At 41.2% G+C, this 20,541-nt stretch overlaps 2 protein-coding genes across 4 annotated transcripts in view; one reads left to right on the top strand and one right to left on the bottom strand.

The window, feature by feature from the left end:
- PTPN2 (protein tyrosine phosphatase non-receptor type 2) overlaps positions 1-5,516 on the top strand; it is a 32,412-nt gene extending 26,896 nt beyond the window's left edge. Inside the window, exons 9-10 of one of the 2 annotated variants that reach the window (XM_075084629.1) lie at positions 536-637; positions 5,154-5,516. In XM_075084629.1, coding sequence (XP_074940730.1) covers positions 536-637; positions 5,154-5,175 — 124 coding nt within the window. In that variant the 3' untranslated portion in view covers positions 5,176-5,516. Of the gene's footprint in view, positions 1-535; positions 4,434-5,153 lie in introns of those variants that run through there. The other variant, XM_075084628.1, reaches the window with a different exon arrangement.
- Positions 5,517-12,712: 7,196 nt separating this feature from the next.
- PSMG2 (proteasome assembly chaperone 2) lies at positions 12,713-20,527 on the bottom strand. 2 transcript variants are annotated; one of them, XM_075084633.1, is made up of 8 exons: positions 20,370-20,527; positions 18,550-18,721; positions 17,694-17,752; positions 16,689-16,807; positions 15,193-15,366; positions 13,861-13,981; positions 13,335-13,439; positions 12,713-13,077 (listed from the first exon to the last, which is right to left on the bottom strand). In XM_075084633.1, exons 1-7 carry the CDS (start codon positions 20,436-20,438, stop codon positions 13,353-13,355), a joined length of 801 nt encoding a protein of 266 aa, XP_074940734.1. In that variant the 5' UTR covers positions 20,439-20,527; the 3' UTR covers positions 12,713-13,077; positions 13,335-13,352. The 2 variants fall into 2 exon arrangements, with proteins under 2 accessions (XP_074940734.1, XP_074940733.1); XM_075084632.1 differs by lacking the exon at positions 12,713-13,077 and having other exon boundaries at positions 13,095-13,439.
- Between the last annotated feature and the right edge of the window lie 14 nt (positions 20,528-20,541).

Raw genomic sequence — 20,541 nt, forward strand, 5'->3', positions numbered from 1 at the left:
GCCTGTATCCTTGATCAAGATGTGGCTTACAGCCTAAGATGAGGGCTGTTAAACTGCATGCAGACATGAGTAGGTTAGGATCAATACGTCAGTGAGGCTTGTGTGAGATCTGCAGTGGAGGCACACGCTCAAATACTGTGAATGTTTGCACTTAGTACCTGACGTTGCATCTAAAAGCGGCCTCTGTGCAAAACCTCTCAGCCACCAAACAGGGCACTGACAGGGGTGAAAGCCTAAGCTCAGATAACGAAGCTAATTCTGTTCCCTGTTGAACACGTAGGTCAAGCACCACTTATCTTTACATATGTCACTTACTTAGTTCATGGGGCTTTACTGACCTGCAACTGCCCACATCAAGGTGGTTAAAACAGCATAAAATATTGCTTAGTTTAGATTTTGCATACTGGTGCCATATGTTACTGGTGGGTTGGTTAACTATTGGGAGTGTGTTGGGAAGAGGTTTGTTTTAATATTTTGATAGCCTTTTTTTCCTGTTCTATAATTTAAGATTTACCTTTTTTTTTTAATCTTTAAGTGCTGTCCGAAAACGACTGCGAGAGGATAGGAAAGCTAACACAGCACAGAAGCTGCAGCAGATGAAGCAGAAGCTAAATGAGACTGAAAGAAAAAGAAAAAGGTGGTTATATTGGAAACCTATTCTCACTAAGATTGGGTTTGGTACACTGATTTTAGTTGGCGCTTATTCTTGCTGGAAAATGTATTTTCAAGAACATTCCTTGTAAGTAAACAGTAAGCCTGTCTGCTCCAGCAGCTAATTTTGCTGCAAGTTAATAACTAGGGGTGTGACTTTAAGCAGTAAACTCCTTGCGCCTGGAATGGGTACAGACCGTTAAATACAATAGAGAAGTGACGTAAACTTGATCCCATGTCAACATCTCAGGACTTTACACTGCAGGTACTTACGAAAATGAACCGCTGCCCCCAGCAGAGTTGATGGGTGGTTTTATTTTATTTCTCTGAGCAGGTACAAACTTGCTGCAACTGTTTATACACTTTTTAAAATGGTGTTCTACCGCATCTTAAGCAAACCCTGAACTGCAGAGGTTTAGCTACTGAAGGCTGTCTGGATTTAAATTTACATGCCTGACATAAGCAATAAACAGTGTTGTATCATTTACATTATTAATGCAAATAAGTTATCCTTAAGTGTGTGTAATGTGTAATGTACTAGTGACATGAACATAAACATTTTATATTCTTATGACCTAGGATAAATATATTTTATAATTGCATATTTAATCTTTTTGTAGTTCACTGTACTTTTAAAAGCTCAGTTTGTACAAATTTCTGACCAACAAAAATTTGATTTTGAAACTAAATGTGATTATAATTTGTGCATGAAAATAATAGTGCAACCATTCCCCATATTTTGACTTTCAAATTCAGGATATGAGCAGCTAGGGGGCTGATGAAGCACTTACCAATTTCTACTCTGTTAATTTGCATTCCTTATTTATTTTTTTGTAGTTTTCATTATTTAAGTAAGGCTTGAAAATTTGATATTTTTTTTTAAGGCTTTTGCGAACTTAGCCCCCACTGAAAAGCATACTGTTAAGTTGATTCATGTATTCAGACTTCAACTACTGTTTGAAGGCCAACATTGTTCCAAGTTCTGACATTCCATTAAATGTGAAACATAATGTTCTGTGTGTCTATAGATTTTAATTGCTAGAAAGAGTAACATTCATCAGTAAGAGGTGTAGAAAGCACATCAAAGGAGACTACAGTTGGACTTCCAAGGGTGGTTGTAGCATAAAACAAACGTTGGTAGCGTTCTGCCATTCCCAGGGTGTCTGGCTGTAAGAGCCGCTTGCCTAACGTCACGAAGTCTAGAATTGCTTTTCAGGTTCCCCAGTGCTGTATTGAAGAGGCAGGACTTTAAAAACTTCATGTTTTGGGAATGCCGATGCTACAGTCACTTTAAAATTATTGAGTGCTCCTTTTCCATTAGTTGGACGATAACACTTGCTAAATAGTGATTCAACACAAATTGCTTTCTGTCCTTTAAATTCTCTTTGAATACAGAGATCGTATGTGGCTGTATGTAGCTTGCTGTCATTCATGTTGAGACCTAATAATTTGTAGTATCAGACTGCACTTTGAAACCTCGATTTTATTTATTCAAGCATTGCCTTGTTGGGTGACTTCAGAGAAGTCTTGTTTTCTCCTTCCATTTTCCTAGCTTAGTTTTCTCCTGGGGGTGGGGGGGTGTCTTTTTCCCCCTTCCTTTTTTCATCATCAGCCCCACCCCCCCCCCACCCCGTAAAGTGCTGCTTGGATTTACTGCTGAGAAATACTAAACGAGATAGATAATTACTTTTCTCCTTATCCAAAGGAGTTAACTTGAAAGGTTTCCACTACGTTCAAGCTTAGTAGTACCGTACCAGGCACAGGGCCCAAATAGTCTGACGTTTACTACGCAAACTGAAGTTGCGTTTCACTCTTTGAAATTCTCATTTCACAATAGCTAATACTATTTTGGACTACACTGTTTATATAGTAAACAAATGCTTAAGGGCCAAGTTAAAGAAAACAAGTGTAGTTTCTTAGAACATACAGTTCCGAATTTGGGAAACTGTGTGTCAGTAAAACAGTTTGTCCTGTGGCATTACTGACCAACTGAGTAGCTCTGACAGCAAAAAGGACTTACCGATTGCTGTGACACAGCATAGGCAGCTTACCTGTTTTAAGACATTTCGTAACTGTTACCACCATGGTAACTTTTAGCCAACAAGAGGCTAGGCAAAAGATGCTTTTTTTTTTTTTTTTCTCCTCTCTTTAAACTGGGAAGACAGGTTTTCAGTATCAGCCATAACTGATAGTAGGTGTAAATGTATGTGCCTTATAAAAGATATTTTGGTTATGGGAAAACACATGGAATGTAATTAAATTATTTTAGAACAGAAATATTCCAGATTTTACTCTAAATACTTAAAAGCAGCCAAGGAAAAAGTGCAGGTGAAACCTTCACTGAAATCGTGCTGTCATTTATCGCCTGTCTGCTTGCGTGAGGAGGAGTTCCTGGGCCACCAGTGTCCTACAGACACTGAGCTCTAACTGTGTCTTGTCAGGTTGTCGCTTGAATTGTTTCCTGATACCATCTTCTAATCCTGGCTATTTTGCTCCCTCGATCCTGAGCAGGCATTCCTCTTTCCTGTGTGGGGCAGGGCAGGAGGGGGCCTGCTTATGTCATCTCACACTCTGTTACCTCCTTGAGGCAATAAAGCAGGACTTGCACATTCATCAGTTTTCCTGTAAAAATTTGGTTTGGTTACATGATTGTAAGTATCTTGAGAGCCTTAATTATTAATAATTCAAGGACCATAAGCTGATACAAGTCTTGGACAAAACTATCTTGCACAGTGAATTGTCCACGACAGTACGGGCGCAGAAGACGAGTTAAACATTCGATCTCTTGGTACATTCCAGGAGATAATTTGGATAAAACTCTTCTTTCTGCTCTGTCAGTAATCCTTAAAAACCGAAATTAAAGAAAGAGTAAAAATGAAGGCCATGTCTTCTGCCCCCTCTCCTGCCTCCCCCCCTGCCCAGCGCTAGGCAGGCTGCTGGCTGGTCCTGTGCTGCTTCTGAAACGCTGTTGCACTCGATTCCAAGTGTTACCGTGATGGGGTTTGCCCTCTGACCTGGAAATACATCAGTCAGAATATTTGATGCATAGTGGATTAATTTGATTTTGATTAAACAATGTTTGACTCTTGGATGAACACTTCTTCTGGACAAATTACATGTTTTTATTAGAGGAAAAAAGCCCAAACCATTAACGATCACGTGGACCTCCATTGCAAGGGGTTTGCAAATTCAGAATTAGTCCTTTAGGTTTTCTCTTTATGTTCTTGGTGCAGGGACAGTCCACTTAGTGATGGGATGTCTGTATTTTTCTTTAAATGTATTAAGTAAAATAATTGTGTTCAGTGTGAAATAGCGATTTTAAAAAAAAAAAAAAAGGCAGATTTATTTTATGGAAGTAAGATGTTGCAAGTGAAACTAGCTTTTTCTGTTAAACCTTGAGTAAAATGGTTTCCTGACACCAGTTTACATCCCACTGAAAAGGGAAGAGGTGTAAATGTGTCTGCATGTATGTGTGATTGGATCGTGCGGGCGATTGCAAAGCCTGGCTAGCTTTAAGTTTAATGAATGTTAACCAAATTACTTAGTTCGCTGTTTGGCATTATAGCTAAAAACTTGAAACACTTGAAGACTGCACAAGAAACTAAATTAACGATGACAAAAGAGGAAGTCTTCTGCATGGCCCGGTGGCTTAAGTCAGAGGACGAAATTTGCAAAGTTGACGTAACACACGGTAGTCTTCCTGGGCAAATTATTTGTTTTCCCCCAAGATTTTAGGTCAGCCTTTCGTTTTTATGTACAAAAAATAAATGTGTTCAAAATTGCATCTCTGTCTGAGTCGTTATTTAAATTGGAAGGAGAAATACATGGAAGAATTTTCTTTTACATGTGTCTTAACTGATCGCAGAAAGCTGCTCTATGAATCAGGGTAGTGCTTGCAGATCTTAGACGCTTGTTTTTGCGCACAAGAAAACCTTTTTTGTTCTTGTTTTACTTTAGCAGCTTGGGTATTTGGTGCTGTAAACACCAAGGTTGTTTTTTTTTCTGGTGTTCGTCGGAGTAGAGCCTTACCTTCTCTAGGAATAAAATGTCCAGAGTTGGGATGTCTTCCTCACTACGAGAGGCCTTTGCCCAGAAACCCTCACTTCCGTGCCGCTGTGCCAGGACAAAGCCGTGAGGGGTGATGTTAGTGTCCTGAGACACAGCCTTCTCTAGTCCCACTAAGGCCCCAGAAGAGTTCTGCCGTGCTTGTGGTTAAACGCGTAAGTGGTTTGCTGGCCTGAGACCTGTACGTGAAGCTCTCCAGCAAGTCTGTGCCTTATACTGTAATACGGAAATACCTTCTGAAAAAGCACCGGCTTTCCGAGAGCGCTCGCTACAGGCGAACGGTAGTCGGTAGTTGCTACAGGGAGTGCAGGAGAAGCTGTTGGGTGCTTATAGTGAGTTGCAAACCCGCTGTCTTGTTCTTATTTCTTCTTTTTTTTTTTTTCTTTTCCGTACTATGTACTGAATCGGTGACTTTTCTTCTGCATTGTATGTCGCAGGCCGAGACTGACAGACACCTAAGCCTTCGAGACTTGTGAATATTCTGCAGCTATAAACTGCAAATTATTGACATGCAAAGCGAGCAGTGAACCCCTCTTCGGGAACAAAAAGTGAGGTCTGTTAAGTACCAAGAAGACCTCAGTTATCTGTTTACAGCATAAACTGCGGCGAGGGGAAGACGACCACCAGCAGCGCGCTACTTTGCAAAACAAAATAATTTGCCGTCTTGTGTTTTTTATAATGCCTGTATTAATGTAGAAAGATGTAAAAGAAATAAATTAGGAAATATTTTGTTTTGTACTGCCATTCTTACTGTATTTTTATACTTTTTGGCAGCATTAAATATTTTTTTAAACGGACAATATGCTGTTGTGTGCACATTATGTTAGGGAGAAACTGTTAAGAGCCTGTTCTGTGGAAGAAGAAATGTTTTGCCTTGAGGTTTCCCACTATCCTGTCTTAACTGGAAAACGGCAAAATGATCAGAATGTGCTTTATGCAAATATTTTCATTAATGCTAAGTATCATAGTTTGAGCTAGGAGGAACTCTTGCATATTTCTTTTTGTAATATACCACTGAGATTATTATTTTGTTAATCTGACCAGGTGGTTTGGTAATCGTTCGGATGTTTGCTATAAAATATGCACAAAATGGTCAGAGTCACTTTGTGAAGGGGAAACGTTGTGTTGTTGATGCTTTAGAGGGAGGAAAAGTGGGAAGCCTGACATCTTGCTACCGGCGGCCATACATAACGGGTGGTGAGGGCCAGGTGCAAAGCGCACAAAGTGAACGGTGTCTTCAATTAAATGGGTTTTGGATTGTGTCATCCCAGTGTCTTGTATGAATAATACGTTGCTTCACGTCTCCCCTCCCCTGCCAGCGTTCTCCCTGACGCGCTCTGAAGAGCTGGGTTGGACAGGGGAAAGCCGGAGTGCTGCTGAAAGGTCTCATGGACTCGGCAGGCTTTCCAGCCCACTGTGCCATCTGTGCCAGAGCTGACCTAAATTCTGCACTCATCAAGGTTCTCTGGCAGTTTCAGATAAACCTTAACTCGCCAAAAAACTATGTTCAGCATGGCTGTCTAGTATGTGGTGGGGTTTTATATGTAATTTGTACTTTGCATGTTTTTTTAATGGTTTTTGGTATGAATCATACAGTTGCTGAAAGTAAAGCGTGGCAGAGGGGGGAAATCAAGGCTGACTAAAGCTATTTTTGCAACCTGAAATCTTAACAGAACTTGGTTTTAAGGCTCATTCACAAAAGCAGGTATGTCCAGCACTGTTTAACCTGAATGCAAAGCTGAATCAGGGGAGTACTTAATCCTATTACTTGAGCTAAATCTATGCTTGACACCACCTTGAAATAGCCTAAATCACCAGGGTCTAAATTTGTCTAAATATTTTAACTTCTTTAGACGATTAGTGTGCTTTCTAGCCTCTGCTGGAGGAGCAAACAACATCACAACCTGATCCCACTTTTGTTTTTAAGTTGATACAGCTGTGAGACCAGGAGTGTTCACAGTGAGATCAGGGTCTGGCCAAAACCACTGCACTAAACCCTGCTGGCGTTGGGCACAGGAACACAGCCTGTTCACACCGCTTGGTCCATCTTTGGGTATGGCCTTCAGCTGCTCCTGCTTTTTGCCTTCAGCTATCATTTATGGTTTCATTGTTTTTGGCCTCTTTGAATTGTGAGTAAGCATGAGGCATGTGACTACTGGAAACATGCATGTGCCTCAGCATTTTACCTGCTTGTAACTAGCAACTGTGCTACTCATTTGTTTCATCCTGTGGGGTGGAGAGGGCTGAGTGTACATCAGCTCTCATCACACAGGGGACTCTTCAAATTAAACTGCTGAGTTCCTTGAGGTTTTTTCAATGACAACCCTCCACTAAGCTACTGGACTAAACTGGATGCCAGGCTACCTTGATGACCAGGCAAAGACGGAGTAGTTCCAAAAGCAGAGCTTCGGCAGGTTTTGTTGAGGGCTGCCCAGGGAGGGCTAATGTCCTGGCTCTCTGACCCAGGAACTTACGATGGATGGTCTTGCGTAGAAATAACAAAATGTGCGCAATCCTTGGCGCCAGCGCTCCCGTGGCACTCGCGGTACTGAGCACTCCCCTTTCTCTTTCTGGAGGTGTTACACCGCTGCGTCTCTTGAGGAGGAACTTGGCATCTGTGGCTCATCCAAGAAAATGGCATGAGGCAAATAACACCACCTCCATCGCTTTTGTCTGGTCTGTCTTTCCCTCAATACTTAATTTGTCCTTTTGCTATATATACACCTCGTAGCAGCTTTTTAAAAGCTACAAGGGATCGGTAGTGCTTAACAACACTCAGTCCTGTCTCTTCTCCGCTCCCAGGTATGTCTTGCTGGTCACAAGTATAAAAGTATAAAGAGGTTATCATCCTTGGCAAGTCTTCCCAGTCAGTCATTCTAGTTAACATCTTTTAACGTAGGTTCTAAGTTCAGAATCAACATAAGCGGGTCAGTGTGCAGGGCTGGAATTTAGGTAGCTAAATATACCTGCCCGTGGGTAGGGAATTAAGGGTGGTGGTGGAGAGGGGGAGGAGGAGAAAAGTGAAGCCTGAGGGTGAGTGGTCACCTGCCCAGCAGCGAGCCCACCTTCCACCTCACTCACACCAGGGGTTAACTCTGGCCCTTGGGCAGAGTGTGGCAGAGCATGGCAGCGCCTGCCGCAGCAACAGGATCACAGCGACCTCGGGTTTCTGTGTGACAGATGGTTATAGACCAGGTAGTTTCTGCAAAGAAGCTTCTGTCACACAGGGCTCGGCCTGTGCCTCACAGCACCAGTGATGGGAATTAAGAGAAAAGCAAGTATGCTCATTTCTTTCTGCCTCATGGCAATCTGTGCCCTTGTCTCAGTTTTTAATATGGTTTGTTTTTCCAACTAGGTTTAGGCTTATCAGACCGCCTTGCGCTACACACAGCCTTTTGTCTGCATTGCCTGACTGCATCCACATTTTGACTCACCAGTTTATTCTGGCTACCGCTGGTAGTTCCTAAGAATGCGTTTTGGTTAATTCTCACTTTCCAACACTAGAATGGCGCCATCTCTGTGCATCCCATCCCTGTCTGTGACCTGCCCCACGGTCTGGTATGTCCTCTGCTGCTGCCCCCCTCCCAGTTGTTTGAACTCACCACTGTGCAAATGCCTTCCAGCTTCCCACGTTTGGAGCCGCACAGGCTTCCCTCCCCTCGTCCTCACCGGAGCATACCTCATACAGAACCCTTTTCCTGCCCTTTTCTGTTGGCAACACGCACTGCACTAGCAAGCGTACTTGAAGAGGAACCCAGGAGGAGTCGCCACCAGTTCTGAAAGCTCGTTACTGCTTCCCAACATTTTCTTGTACTTACCATTCTGCTCCATGTTAAAAGTTTTCGATTAGAAAATAAGCCATGTTGCTTTTCTTTTCTTGCTTACAGTGCTTGAAGAATGGCTTTGGTATATTTTTAGGTCTAAATCATGTTTCCATGTCACAACTTGCTCTATCCTTCCGGTTTTTTTAACTCCAAGACATTCCTTGCAATTGTGTTGTATTGCAAATGCCTCTGATTGCAGCAAAGATGGTGCCTGAAAGCAGCAGCCCAGCCTCTGCCGTGAGGGTGTTGGCTAAATGCACCATCAGATAGCAGGCACCAGAGTTTGGATCCTGATTTTTGTTTTTTTAAATGATGAGCACTACTCTGGAGAATCTTACCCTTTTTTGTGCCACAGGGCTTATTGTGAAAAATATTATGTTAAAAAGAAGTAGGTTGGGGCCAGTCTGGAATGGTCAAGGCTTCACCTTTGCTCTCAGTGAGTAACTTGTAACCCAAGACTTAGAGCAGTCTTCCCTGTGCTGCACCTGCCTGACTTGGGGAGACAGCTATAGAATCGTTTTTACAACTGTGAGTCTTGGATAAAACTAAGTCAAGGTCTTTTGCTGGTTAAAATCACCAGTCCAGCAAACAAAGGTAATGCTCCCATGTGTGCAGACTCGTAGCCGGAAGGCGCAGGAGTTGTAACAAACCCTTGTTCTGAGGGCCCACGTGCTCCAGAGGGGGAGACGCTGCGTAACAGCGTAACCCAGAAATCTGACAAACACTCAGGAGATGAGAAGCCTGATGCCGTTTTGAGCATGGAGTTCATCATCACGTCAGAGCACGTGAAAGATCACAGAAAAGCTCCAAGAGAGAAAATTCCTAACAACTTTACGCCTTTTAACTGCTTGCAAATATTAGATCTCATGCCCCGTACTTTTTGTTAATAGCTAAGAGACATGCTGGCAGTGGGAAGCTGCTCACTGTGGACATAAAGGTCAGCCAGTTCAGGGACTATGAGCAGAGAGTAAGACCCACAAATCTTACTATGGTTTTGTGCTTTCCGTTGCCTGCCCTTGTCACAAATGTATTACAAGATTTAGATTAAAAGGTTAAGAAGCTGTAAGAGAGTATCGTAAGGGAAAGGGGGCAGGAAAGCCACCCCAGCTACTGCTGCTTAACTACATGATGGCCTTTTGAGTTTAAGAGACATTAAAGTACTACTTTCTGTTTTCTTAGAGATCTTGCCTTCATGGTATAAATAGGAGCTTACCCGGTGCCTTCACGTATGATGTATTCTCTCAGTCAGCGCACAGTCAGACTGTCTTCAGATGGGTAACTACGGCAGGAACAGCAGGTGGGAGGGCAGCGTCTTCTCTGAAACCAGCATTTCACTCCCGATTCCTGTTAGCCTCCACCACCAGCTGTCAGCACGGTGTCTGGCCACCTGCCTGCCCTGCCTTTGAGCACACAAACCATAAGGGATTCCTGGCATATCTAGATTTAGAAACATTCGTAGAGCGTTGAACTACGCGTTACATCGCTAGCCAGCTGATATATTTCCCCAAGATGTTCGTAATGTAAGTACCGGTTTAGCCAAAACGAGAATAAAATGACTGTGTCTAAGCTACTTGAGACAGTATTTTCATGAGAAATTGCACCTTCATCTGTAATTGGTAAAAGAAGGGAAGAAAAAAAAAGAACAACTCCCATGCCTCAGAAGAATTCTGAAGGCTGCTTTGCTGTGGCCTGGTGGTCACACACTCCCTTGCTGTTGCTTCAGATTCTTTGTTTCTCCTTCTCTGGCATTTTATCACTGCTGCTTCTTCTTCCAAGCCCTGCTAGTTTTGATTGAAATTTGGTCTATGATGACAGCTGCTTTGGTTTTGATTAATACAGTTTTGCAGTTAAATACCTTCCCCAAGGAAGTCAGTGCAATCAGCCGTTACAGCTGTAATTACCCAAGTGCTGCGCAAATGTGGGAATCCTCCCTTGCTCATCCCGCAGAAGGACCTACGCTGAGGTAAGGCAGAGGTAGGTGTTCACCCGCTTCTTTCTGAAGAATAGTTTCCATCCCAGCAAAGCTTCAAGAAGGTACAGCTGATTTAAACAGCCGTCTCCATCACGGTGGTTTGCTGAGCGATTCCAACAGAACTCCAGAAGTTAAATATTCTGTCCCCTTTAAAAGCCACCATTCTGTGGAGCAGCTGTCAGTTCAAAGTAGTCTTCTGACCCACCTCCACCCACTCTTCTAAAATAACAGAGTTTATGTTCCAAGATTAGTATGTTTAAACTGCCAGGCCATTCTTTACTGACCTGTTTTCCAGCAAAGCCCCGGCGCAAACCAAACACGGTCATTAGACCATGCAGAGGCGTCAGCGCGTGGAAAGGAGAACTAAGTATCTCCTACGGCTTCATTTTAAGGTCAGCTTCTGATTTTACTAATTAATCAGTTACTGGTCTAAAGCCGAAACCAGGGCCATGATCAGCTTCAACTTCTGACTTCTCAGGAAGGCCAGATTCTCATCAAGGAAAATGAATACTTGGTTCCAGATTCAGCAGTGCATAAGAGCAAGCAAGTAGTGCTTGTGATTTACACAGGACTATGTGCTTCAATTTAAGAAGTTCTCTAAGCGTTTACTGCTTCAAGGCAAAAGTGTTCAACCAGCTTGGCAGATGCAGCTTTCCAAACTGACATACAGCCATAAATTACGCTCTCGCAGCAGTTAACAAACCTCTCGGTGCTGACTACTGCCCAGTTACAGGTGATGTGCTGCATTCACAGAGAATCTGAGAATCCATCACAATGAGGAATGACACCAGAAAATATTTAGGTCACTAGTCCTTCTCTAAAAATGCAAGATTTGAATAAACAGCATTTGCAAGCATGAAATATCACCATGATGAGATCTATATGAAGGCAGGCTGCCAATGGTTTAGCCTTCCACTTGCCTACAGAAACTCAAGCTTCTTGTAAAATGATGACAAGACTGCAAGCTGAAATAAACGTAGAAGCTCAGAATAACGTTGTGATCTTTTTAGTCATGTTGTTTGGTCCAATTTCTGGTTACAGCTTGCATACCAGCTGCATGCAAGTTGCTTTTTGTTAAGTTTCTTTTGATTCACAGTCACAGGCACAAGGGTCATTCCTGAACACTTTAAATCTACTCACAGCTCATTTTTTACACCATAAAACATGGCATCTTCATACAACGTGGCATCTTTGTGCATTACTACTGTAAGGGCTTATTAATACAAGCAAAGGATTACTTTACATTTCTAGCATGGTATTTAGTGTTAAGAAGCATTGGTGTTAACACAATTCAAACCTTTAAATAAAAAAACCCCAAACGCTGCAGATGTAATTAAGCAATCATGAAGCCTTTCCGGTTCTCCTAATGCCAGCAGCAGGCAGTTGGTGCTCACGTTGTTCTACACACATCTAGATTTGTGACTGACTCAAATACAATACTGAACTTGAGGCTGCCTCCATTTTAAGTCATTATTTGAAGGTATTTGGACATACAGTTATATGTTATATGTTATATATAAGCATTTGCTCCACATACCCATTCCCCAGGGTTCACTTTGGCCCTGCATCATCTGCTTCTGCAAAGCAGACTTAAGACTGGGAAACACTTATATTTCTTATTTCTTTGTGGAAAAAGAACAGTAACTGGATATTCATTCAAATATTAGTCCCCTGTGACAGACACTCACTATGATTCCCACCTCACAAACTTTCAAAAACCCCAAAAGATGAACAATATTGCACCCTCTGGGCCACCAGTCATGTTCGCTGAATATTGAGACTGAACTGCTCTTCTTTACCAACAGGCACAAGTTTTCAAGCAAAGCTGGCCACTGAACCTTATGCCTACACCTTTAGCAGATCTCTCCAGGACTGCTGCCCTTCCTTTCCTCATCATTTGTACTTTTGGTGTGACATACCACAAAAAAAGAAAAAAATCTATTTAGCAGACTAAATATTTAAAAGCCTAGCCTGTAATTCTGTCATATCTATTCATTCATAAGCTGTAACTTAGAAATTCTGATTTAAGATTACTTTTCAATAAGCTGATGTGACCAGGCACTTCCAAAAGATGAAAAGTGAACATGTAGCTTGATAATGCAACAAGTACCGTTACAAACATTAAACACATGAATTAATTATGCATCACACAACTACTGTCTCAGACTAAGCTTATAAAATACACAGATACCAGACTGCCTGCCATCAGAGTAATGCTTTAATTCCTTTATATTTCAGAACACTGTATTCATTCTCAAATCAGTCTAAGAAGCTTTAGTTTTAGCATCTCTGCAGTCCTTGGAAGCAGAATGGAAATTATACAACGGAAGTAGACCAGAAGCAACAGAGCAGGCTGCTCCACCGCTTGTGGTCTCCCCAGGCAGAACTAGTCACTTCTGAGCTTTGCTTTCATCACCAGGAAGGTTTTGAAAAGCAGCCCGGATCCACAGCTGACATGGAAGAGCAGGGTTTTATCTTCACAAGAAAACGTATGCCTGCACATCAATCTCAAGTCCTCAGTTACATTAAGAAGGTGTACTGTAAGCTTTTCCACAGCAATAACACCTAACCAAAGAAAAAGGTTTTTAAAAAAATATTTTATTAGCAAAAAATTCAACAAAGTTATTCAATAAACAACTGTACAAAACATATTTCTTTGGTCAAGTTGTGAAAGTTACCTTAATTTCTTTAGCTACCCACACAGGTGAAAGGAATTTTTCTTAAATAAAGTATTTATGTACACCACAAATTAAGCTGCTGTTGCTTGGCAATTACTGTGTAATCGCCTTCGAGGGATGTTTGAGACTATACAGGTGACTTACAGAAGAATTCAAAACCGATCAGAAGAGTGCAGGTGGAAGACCGTTGCCAAAAAGTAAGCGCCAAGAACTTGGTATTTTCCATTGTGAAGAAGCATCTGTGGAGCTCTGCAACAAAAATGGAATAATTCCTAAGTTTTAAAGAACAACAACATAATTCTGTCTCTGGCACGTGGATTAAAATAACGGGCAGCATTTCAAGTGTCAGTGTCATTATGATTGGTTGCTTGAGAGAAGAGTAGTGGGAGATCAAACTTGATCAAACCTTGAGGTTTACCCCATGCCTGTCAAACAAAGGGGCTTATGTTTCGTTTTTCAGGGGGGAAATTTCCCAGTGAGGTTTTTATCAAAATATATCTTTAATCTGCCATATCCTTGATGACCAAGGACCAAAACAAACCCAACCCATACATTTCTAACATTTCTAAAATTCAGCTGAGTAACATTTTTAATGTTCTGCATTAGAAGAAAAATGAAAATAACGGATATAAAATATGAAAACAAGAACTCTAGATCAAACTGCACTTACTTCGCTTTTAATTAGCTGGAGCCATTCATTAACATAGTTAACAAGAGCAAATGCGTCAGGGATGTTGTCCCCTTCCGAGCAGAATTTCAGAAGAACTGCCATTTGGATTCCTTTTGAACAGCTGCAACAAAAATGATCAGGCATTTATATGTCTTTTCTAAATCCAGAACAATTATACTTATGTATTAAGAGCCACAACAATCTGCATATGGCTTGTTAAAAAACAAACAAACAAACAAACACGCAAACCAAACAAAAAGTAAAAATGTCTGCATATGTTTTTTTTGTTGTTGTTGTTTTTGGTTTTTTTTAAAACCCTTCTCCACACTTGCTTGGTTGCATTGTCACACTTTTTCTTAGTCTTGTATTTGTACTTTGCTTTGTGAGGCAGGAATCCTGGCTAGGTCATGACCTCTTTTACATACTTAGTCTGCATTTTTGTGCTGGTGGGACATTTATACAGATCCTTTGATACAATCACTTGTTATCTTTCTGTGTATTTCAAACAGCAGCTTTGCAGGCTGCATGTCACTACTCACAATATTCCCATTTCTTCATTTACATATTAAGATTGTTGGGTTTTTTTCCTAAAGACCTAGGAGGTCTTTTCTTTCACATTTGTTTATTGTTCCCATACTGAAGTCAGTACAAAGGTGAGCATGATATTAGTAACTCTCCTGCTGTTGGATGCAACAGTTTGGAGAGGTGTCAAAAACAATAGCTACAGAAATAAAAGTGAATTTTCCACCTGATACTTACAAAACAAACACCTTTCGCAGAGCTAACACAGTTTTACCATAATGAGCAAGTATTATTACCCAAAAGTGAAACTCAGACATGCTTTTGGCATGACTTCTGATGCACACACCTTTTAACAAAACCCCCACATCTAACTGTTTGCTGGCCCTGAAATCTTAACTCTTTCCTAGTGCTCAGAATTTTTTATTTTTTTTTTTAACACTGATGATGGAACTATTTATCACAGGAAACAGTTTTAGTTTAAGTATCACAGGTACAGAAATTTTACTATTTACAAATTGCAATTTGCATAAAATCAGATACCAGATTAATCACTATCTTAACTGTAAAGGCTTTATTGCTTTCCTTTAGCCCACTCATATTTTTATCATTTTTTAACTTTAAGATGCAGAATTCCCTGTGTTTTTTCCTCTTAATTATGGGCTTCATCTGGAATAAGTTCTATTCCCACAAAACCCTTTTCCATGAAAAAAGGGACTTTTCCTATAACATAGCGGTTTAAAAGATAATTTCACCCGTTTACTAAAAACAAGACTTCTGATACCTTTCTATGCTTATCTTTAGGCCACTCACCTCTCGGTAAACAATAGTTTTGTGATGCCACCTCCAGGAATATGTAGAACTTTTTCGGTATCATTTATTCCAGGGTAAGCTGCTACTTTTTCCATTTCTTTCCAGTTTAGCTCCTGCATAAGGCCTCCCACTGCTTTCTCAAGATCAGGTGTAAGTAGGTAGCGTAGTGGGGTCCTAGGAACAAATCAAGAACACATTCAGTCTGACAATAAAAGACACTGTCGATGATGATATTTGTGACAGGAAGAAGCTGCAAGCCTTGAGGGCCTCACAACTGCAACCAAGAATTGCACTGATATTCCCTTCCTCTTCAAATCGAAGTTAAAAAGTAGCCTGTGGCTTCAAAACAGTACAAGCTACTCAACTTTCTGCCAAGAATAGAACTAAAGGTACCCTCTTTTTAAAAGCTCAAATAACTGGCAAGTGTCAGATACATTAGCACATAAATAGGAGAACTGCTTACAGATGTTAAAATGATTTACAAAAAAAAAAGTGCTTTTTCTTCCTTCAGATAGGAAGTGATTAAGTTAAAGTTAGTTAAGGTAAACTTGGATTTCACTGTGATACAGTACTCTTAATAAGCTCACATTACAAATCTGCAGACTTCAGTCAAGTCTAAATATTTTCTGCATGCACTGCCCTTGCTCTTTACTGGCTCTGCTATGACAGAGTTAGCCTGTCGTGCTGTCGGGGACAGGGTGTTAAATCAACACAACTTAAGACTTGGACTGCTTCAAATAACAACCAGTCCCTCTCATTTCATCCCCCGTTAGCTGGCCATTCTGCAACTGTATGCCAATAACACTGGTAACTGTATCTGAGACGTGCATGGACCTAAACCTCCTTTAAGGCCTTACACAATGATACAGCCTGAGGATAACAATTGGTCTTTTGCAAAAAGACTGACTTGTTTGTTTGATTTTGTTAACTCACCGATTACTATGTCCTCAATCAGTGAGTAATGCTTGTTTTTTAAAGGGGTAATATGTAATAAAAATACATAGAGTCTGAACCTTGCAGTTGCCAGCCAACAAATAAGAATCAATAACTTCCTATAAAAAAAGAATGACAACTTACTATATTAAAGAAAACCTTCAAAATGCAGAATAATGAAGAAGAGGTAAGAAACTAACCAATGTTCTAATTAACTTTAAAAATCCAACCTGTGACCTATATGTTAGCAGCTAATCCTTGACATTGCTTGCAGCCACAAGAAATTAAGAAATTAAAACTGAGGCTCTGTTGCCTGACAGCGCAGGCCAAGTGCAATTTACTTACAGCTTATTATCTGCTCAGTACTTTCAGCAGTTTTAACCAACAATGTTCAGAGACTAATCCTGTATAACAGAATACTTAATATACTATTAAAACATTTTGTGACCTAAGTACACAGCAAAGCAAGAGAACCCTGCCAAAAGTATTCAGAAGAGGGAAACATATCAGTTTGTCAAAAAGAACAGAAATATGAATTAGGTCTTTTAATGATGCAAACTTACCCAAGAAGTTGCTCATCATCGCGCTGGTATGCATGGCTGCTGGACAGGAGAACAACTCTGGCACATTTGCTGCTTTTCACCCAAGAAAGCAGTGTTTGACAGAACGGCCTGTACTTGTTCTTTATGCAAAGATTGAGGAAAAAAAAGAGTGAAAATACATTGCGTCCATAAAAAGAAGTCAAAAGCCAACAATACAAGGTGTTACATACAATGTTTATCAGTGATGTACATTTTTCTTCAGATCCATCTAGTCTTCAGCTTCAGATATATTTTTTCAATAGCAGAAGACTGCTCTGGCTGTTTACTTAAACAAAACTACATCTATAGTGATAAAAATTGTCGTTAAGACCATGCTAACAACAGCAGTACCACCTCTTGTGTGTGCCATTAATATTAATGGAAAAAGCTTTAGAATAAGATGGGATGATAGGATCACAGAGTATTCTTCCACATTTTTAACTTCTCAAAACTGCAGCACAATTTTTTTTCTGGTGTGGTATTCAGCTTATTTTAAATTACAGTCATTGTCCAGTTAATGAGTAATTCTAAATTCTCCATTTTTTTAAAGAATGTATTCAGTTAAACTGAATATACAACACTAAGAAATAATTAAATTGGAGTGACGTCAAAAATTAAGCTATTACAATAAAAGACAAACACACAAAGACAGCAAGTGTAAAGAAAAAAAGAAATAGACAAAACCCAGATCATTTTGTGTTTTCAAGGCTATTAATAACTAAGGACGTATTTACTCTAAAATCTACCAATGTAGGTGGGTTATTCTGAGGCTGTGAAAAACAAAACAAAACCTCAACCATCAAAGAATGCAGAAGTCAGTGTTTGTTGGTTTTGTTTTTTTTTTTAAACAAAATATTTCAGAATGTGGCACAGTTGTTCTAGTTTTGCTTATATAGTCTTACAATCTACCCAGGCCGCTTAAGCTATTTGCCAGTTGAACTATTCAAACTGGATAGTGAAGTAAGAACAATCGATTAACATACATACCTTTATAAAAGGTGACCTGATCTGCAGAACTACAAGTTTCTTCGAAGGGAGTGAATACACTACAAGACATAATTAAGTTTTGTAAGAAGAAAGCAAGAAAGAGATCTGAGTTTAGAAGTATCCAGGTTTATCCAATGTACAAGCTGCAGGATAGTAAACCTTTCAGCTATCAATTCATACGGGAAAGCCTCACAATACCCACACCATTAAAAATATGTGGTTTTGTGCATTGTCTTCATTGGACTTCATTTCACTTGTCATAAATTCAAAGGACTGAATGAAGAAGAATATAGGAGGATCTGCAATGATTCAGATAATCTCTTTATGCAGCTTTGCAAAGATTGACAGATTATTCTAAGATTTCCATGAGGGGAAAAAACCCAGATGAAATGCAATGATCGATACAGGGAAAGAAACTAAGAGTTTGAAGGGGGAACAGGGAGAAACATCAGATAAGGAAAAAGGCAAACGTAGGTGGAAAGAAAGAAGAGAGGCTAGATATCCTTCTACACCAGAAATCATCTTGCATTACAGCAGTTTACTGTAAGTATGTGTACATTTCACATTGCTTTGGATTAAAACTGCAGACAGTTTTGGCTGCACCATAGTATTGTTGAAATTCAACATTTGTTATTCGTTCCATATGTCAAACCGGTTATCCAAAACAACAAGAGCAACAGTTGCCTCTGTGAAGTGTAAATACATTCTTATCTGTAAGTTACCGAAGTTATTACTGACCTTGGTTTAAACATCGTTCACATAAGCAAAATGTAACAACAAAAAAAGTAAATGTAACATCCTTGCACCTTATGCAGCTTGCAAACATTCAATTTTTTGTTCAGCATTCAATACCCACCTTCAGCATTTATACTCAGCTCCGTTGAGTTTTCTTCTGCTGTTGCATAGGGATTATTTCCCACCATTGGCACCAAGCAATCAGTGTAGAAGTAACCAACTTTAGTCATGTCAAGCGTGGAAATCACCAGATCTGTTGCCAGTTGACCAACATTTCCCACTGACACTGCTGGCTGAAGTAACAGAAGTCACTGAGTTAGTGTGTTTTATGGACAATACAATATGCTCTTCAAATAGCGAAAGTTTAATGTACTTCAATTATGGTCAAACATGATATCTAAAAGTGGCTGCTCATCTTCTGACAAAGGTGACTATTTCTTAACAGATTACTAATGCAGACTTTGGTCCCTGTCCCACAAAAACATCCTGTATACTTCTGTGAATAATCCTGTCTCATGGTAAACTTAAAGGCTTAGAAACTTGTCTCCTCCCTCTCATTTTTTGGATACAGAGTAGATAAAAGTCACTCAAACGAGTAACACCAAGATTGGCAGGCCTCAAGTGACACCTAATGGTAATGTTGATATTACATATTCAACCTATAAATCCCAGCTTGGCTCCTATACGAAAGTAGACTGTTTTTCATCTTTTAAGAATGAAAATGCTAAAGTTCATCTTTGATTCATTTCATAAGAATTGCCGTGGGTTATCACCAACTGGGGCAGATAGCAACATAATCTGATGGCACAGAAAGAGAAATTCAAGAGGTTTGCCTTCCAGTATCAGATCCTGCAGAAGGACACAACACTAAAATTTTTGGTTGTTTCCCTCTAATTTATAAGCAAGTCTGCATCTAGGAACTGCTGCTGCCACCAGTTGTGGAAACACCGAATTCGACGCTGGTAAGCCCGTGGTGAAAGAGGAGGTTACAGCACTTACAGACTGCCATAACAAACGGGCTGGTGTTCAATAGCCCGTTACTCCCACACCAAGAAAACAGCAGTGATCTATTTCCTGTGGCTTGTCAGCTGATCAGCAGTGACTTCCCGCGCAGCCTGCAGAGTCATCCCGGGCTCTGCAGCCCTCGAGGGAAGGTGGTAAGCTTACCTTTAAGAAGCACAGTAAAGGGGCTCACTAATAGGAAAAAGAATCGTTTGCTACTTTGCAGCCTGCACTGAAACTCTCACCCCACAATAACCAATGTAACCTCAGGCAGGTTGTCTTAAATTGATTTCATACCACGTACGAAGTTGATTAAAACCCTTCCTAAAACAATCCTAATCGGAGTTTAAATATAGCACAGGTGAGGATTTTTTTCATTAAAAACATGTACATAGCACATCGAAACGAAAAAAATAATCTTTTTTTCTGGTGCCAACCCGCAGGTACTGCAAATTTTGTAAGACGACATACGGCATTTTCATCTTGGAGCAAGAAGTATGTAGCTATAGCTGAGCACACACCCTTAGCTTGACAGGAGCAGAAAACAGAGGGGCTGAGGAGGGAGAAACTGACGGAAACGGAACAGACCGTCTTAAGCTCTGCTGGAAACAGCTCTGGGAAGGACCCCTGCAAATCCCCCCGGACAACTTTCACTCAGCAAAATACCCGATACACACACCCCGGGGCAGAGCAGGCGGCTGCCCAGCGCCTCTCCGCCTTGCCGCAGGCAAGCGCCCACGGACGACCCCCGGGCAGGGGCGGGGAGAGAGACCAAAGCGCCCCGGCCCTCCCGCCCCACAGGGGAAGGAGGGAGACAAGCCCCTGCCCGCACCCCACAGACGCCCATGGTGCCCAGGCCCCAAGAAGCGGCCCACTCCGGGGTGCCCCGCCGGGCCAGCGCCCCCTCAAGCCCACCGAGGGCACAGGAAAGCCGCTTACCATGAGCAGAGTGTAGCCTTTGAAGTCGGAGCCGGCGGAACCCCCGCCACGGTCGCAAGGAACAAACATGCCGGCCGGAGAAGGCGGCAAAGACGAGCGGAGCGCCTCTCTCCTCAGCGGGACGGGGGGCGGGACGGGGGGCGGGAGGCGCCCGCCCCGCCCTGCGCCCGTT

The sequence above is a fragment of the Phalacrocorax aristotelis genome, chromosome 2 (genome assembly GCF_949628215.1).
Source record: "Phalacrocorax aristotelis chromosome 2, bGulAri2.1, whole genome shotgun sequence".
In the NCBI taxonomy this organism is placed as follows: Eukaryota; Metazoa; Chordata; class Aves; order Suliformes; family Phalacrocoracidae; genus Phalacrocorax; species Phalacrocorax aristotelis.

Coding starts and splice junctions, on each gene's coding strand:
- PSMG2 (XM_075084633.1), bottom strand. CDS start 20,438: ATGTTTGTTCCTTGCGACCGTGGCGGGGGTTCCGCCGGCTCCGACTTC. Junction 17,753..18,549: donor GCTGAGTATAAATGCTGAAG/GTGGGTATTGAA, acceptor TATGTCTTGTAG/TGTATTCACTCCCTTCGAAG. Junction 16,808..17,693: donor TCAGGTCACCTTTTATAAAG/GTATGTATGTTA, acceptor CTTTGCATAAAG/AACAAGTACAGGCCGTTCTG.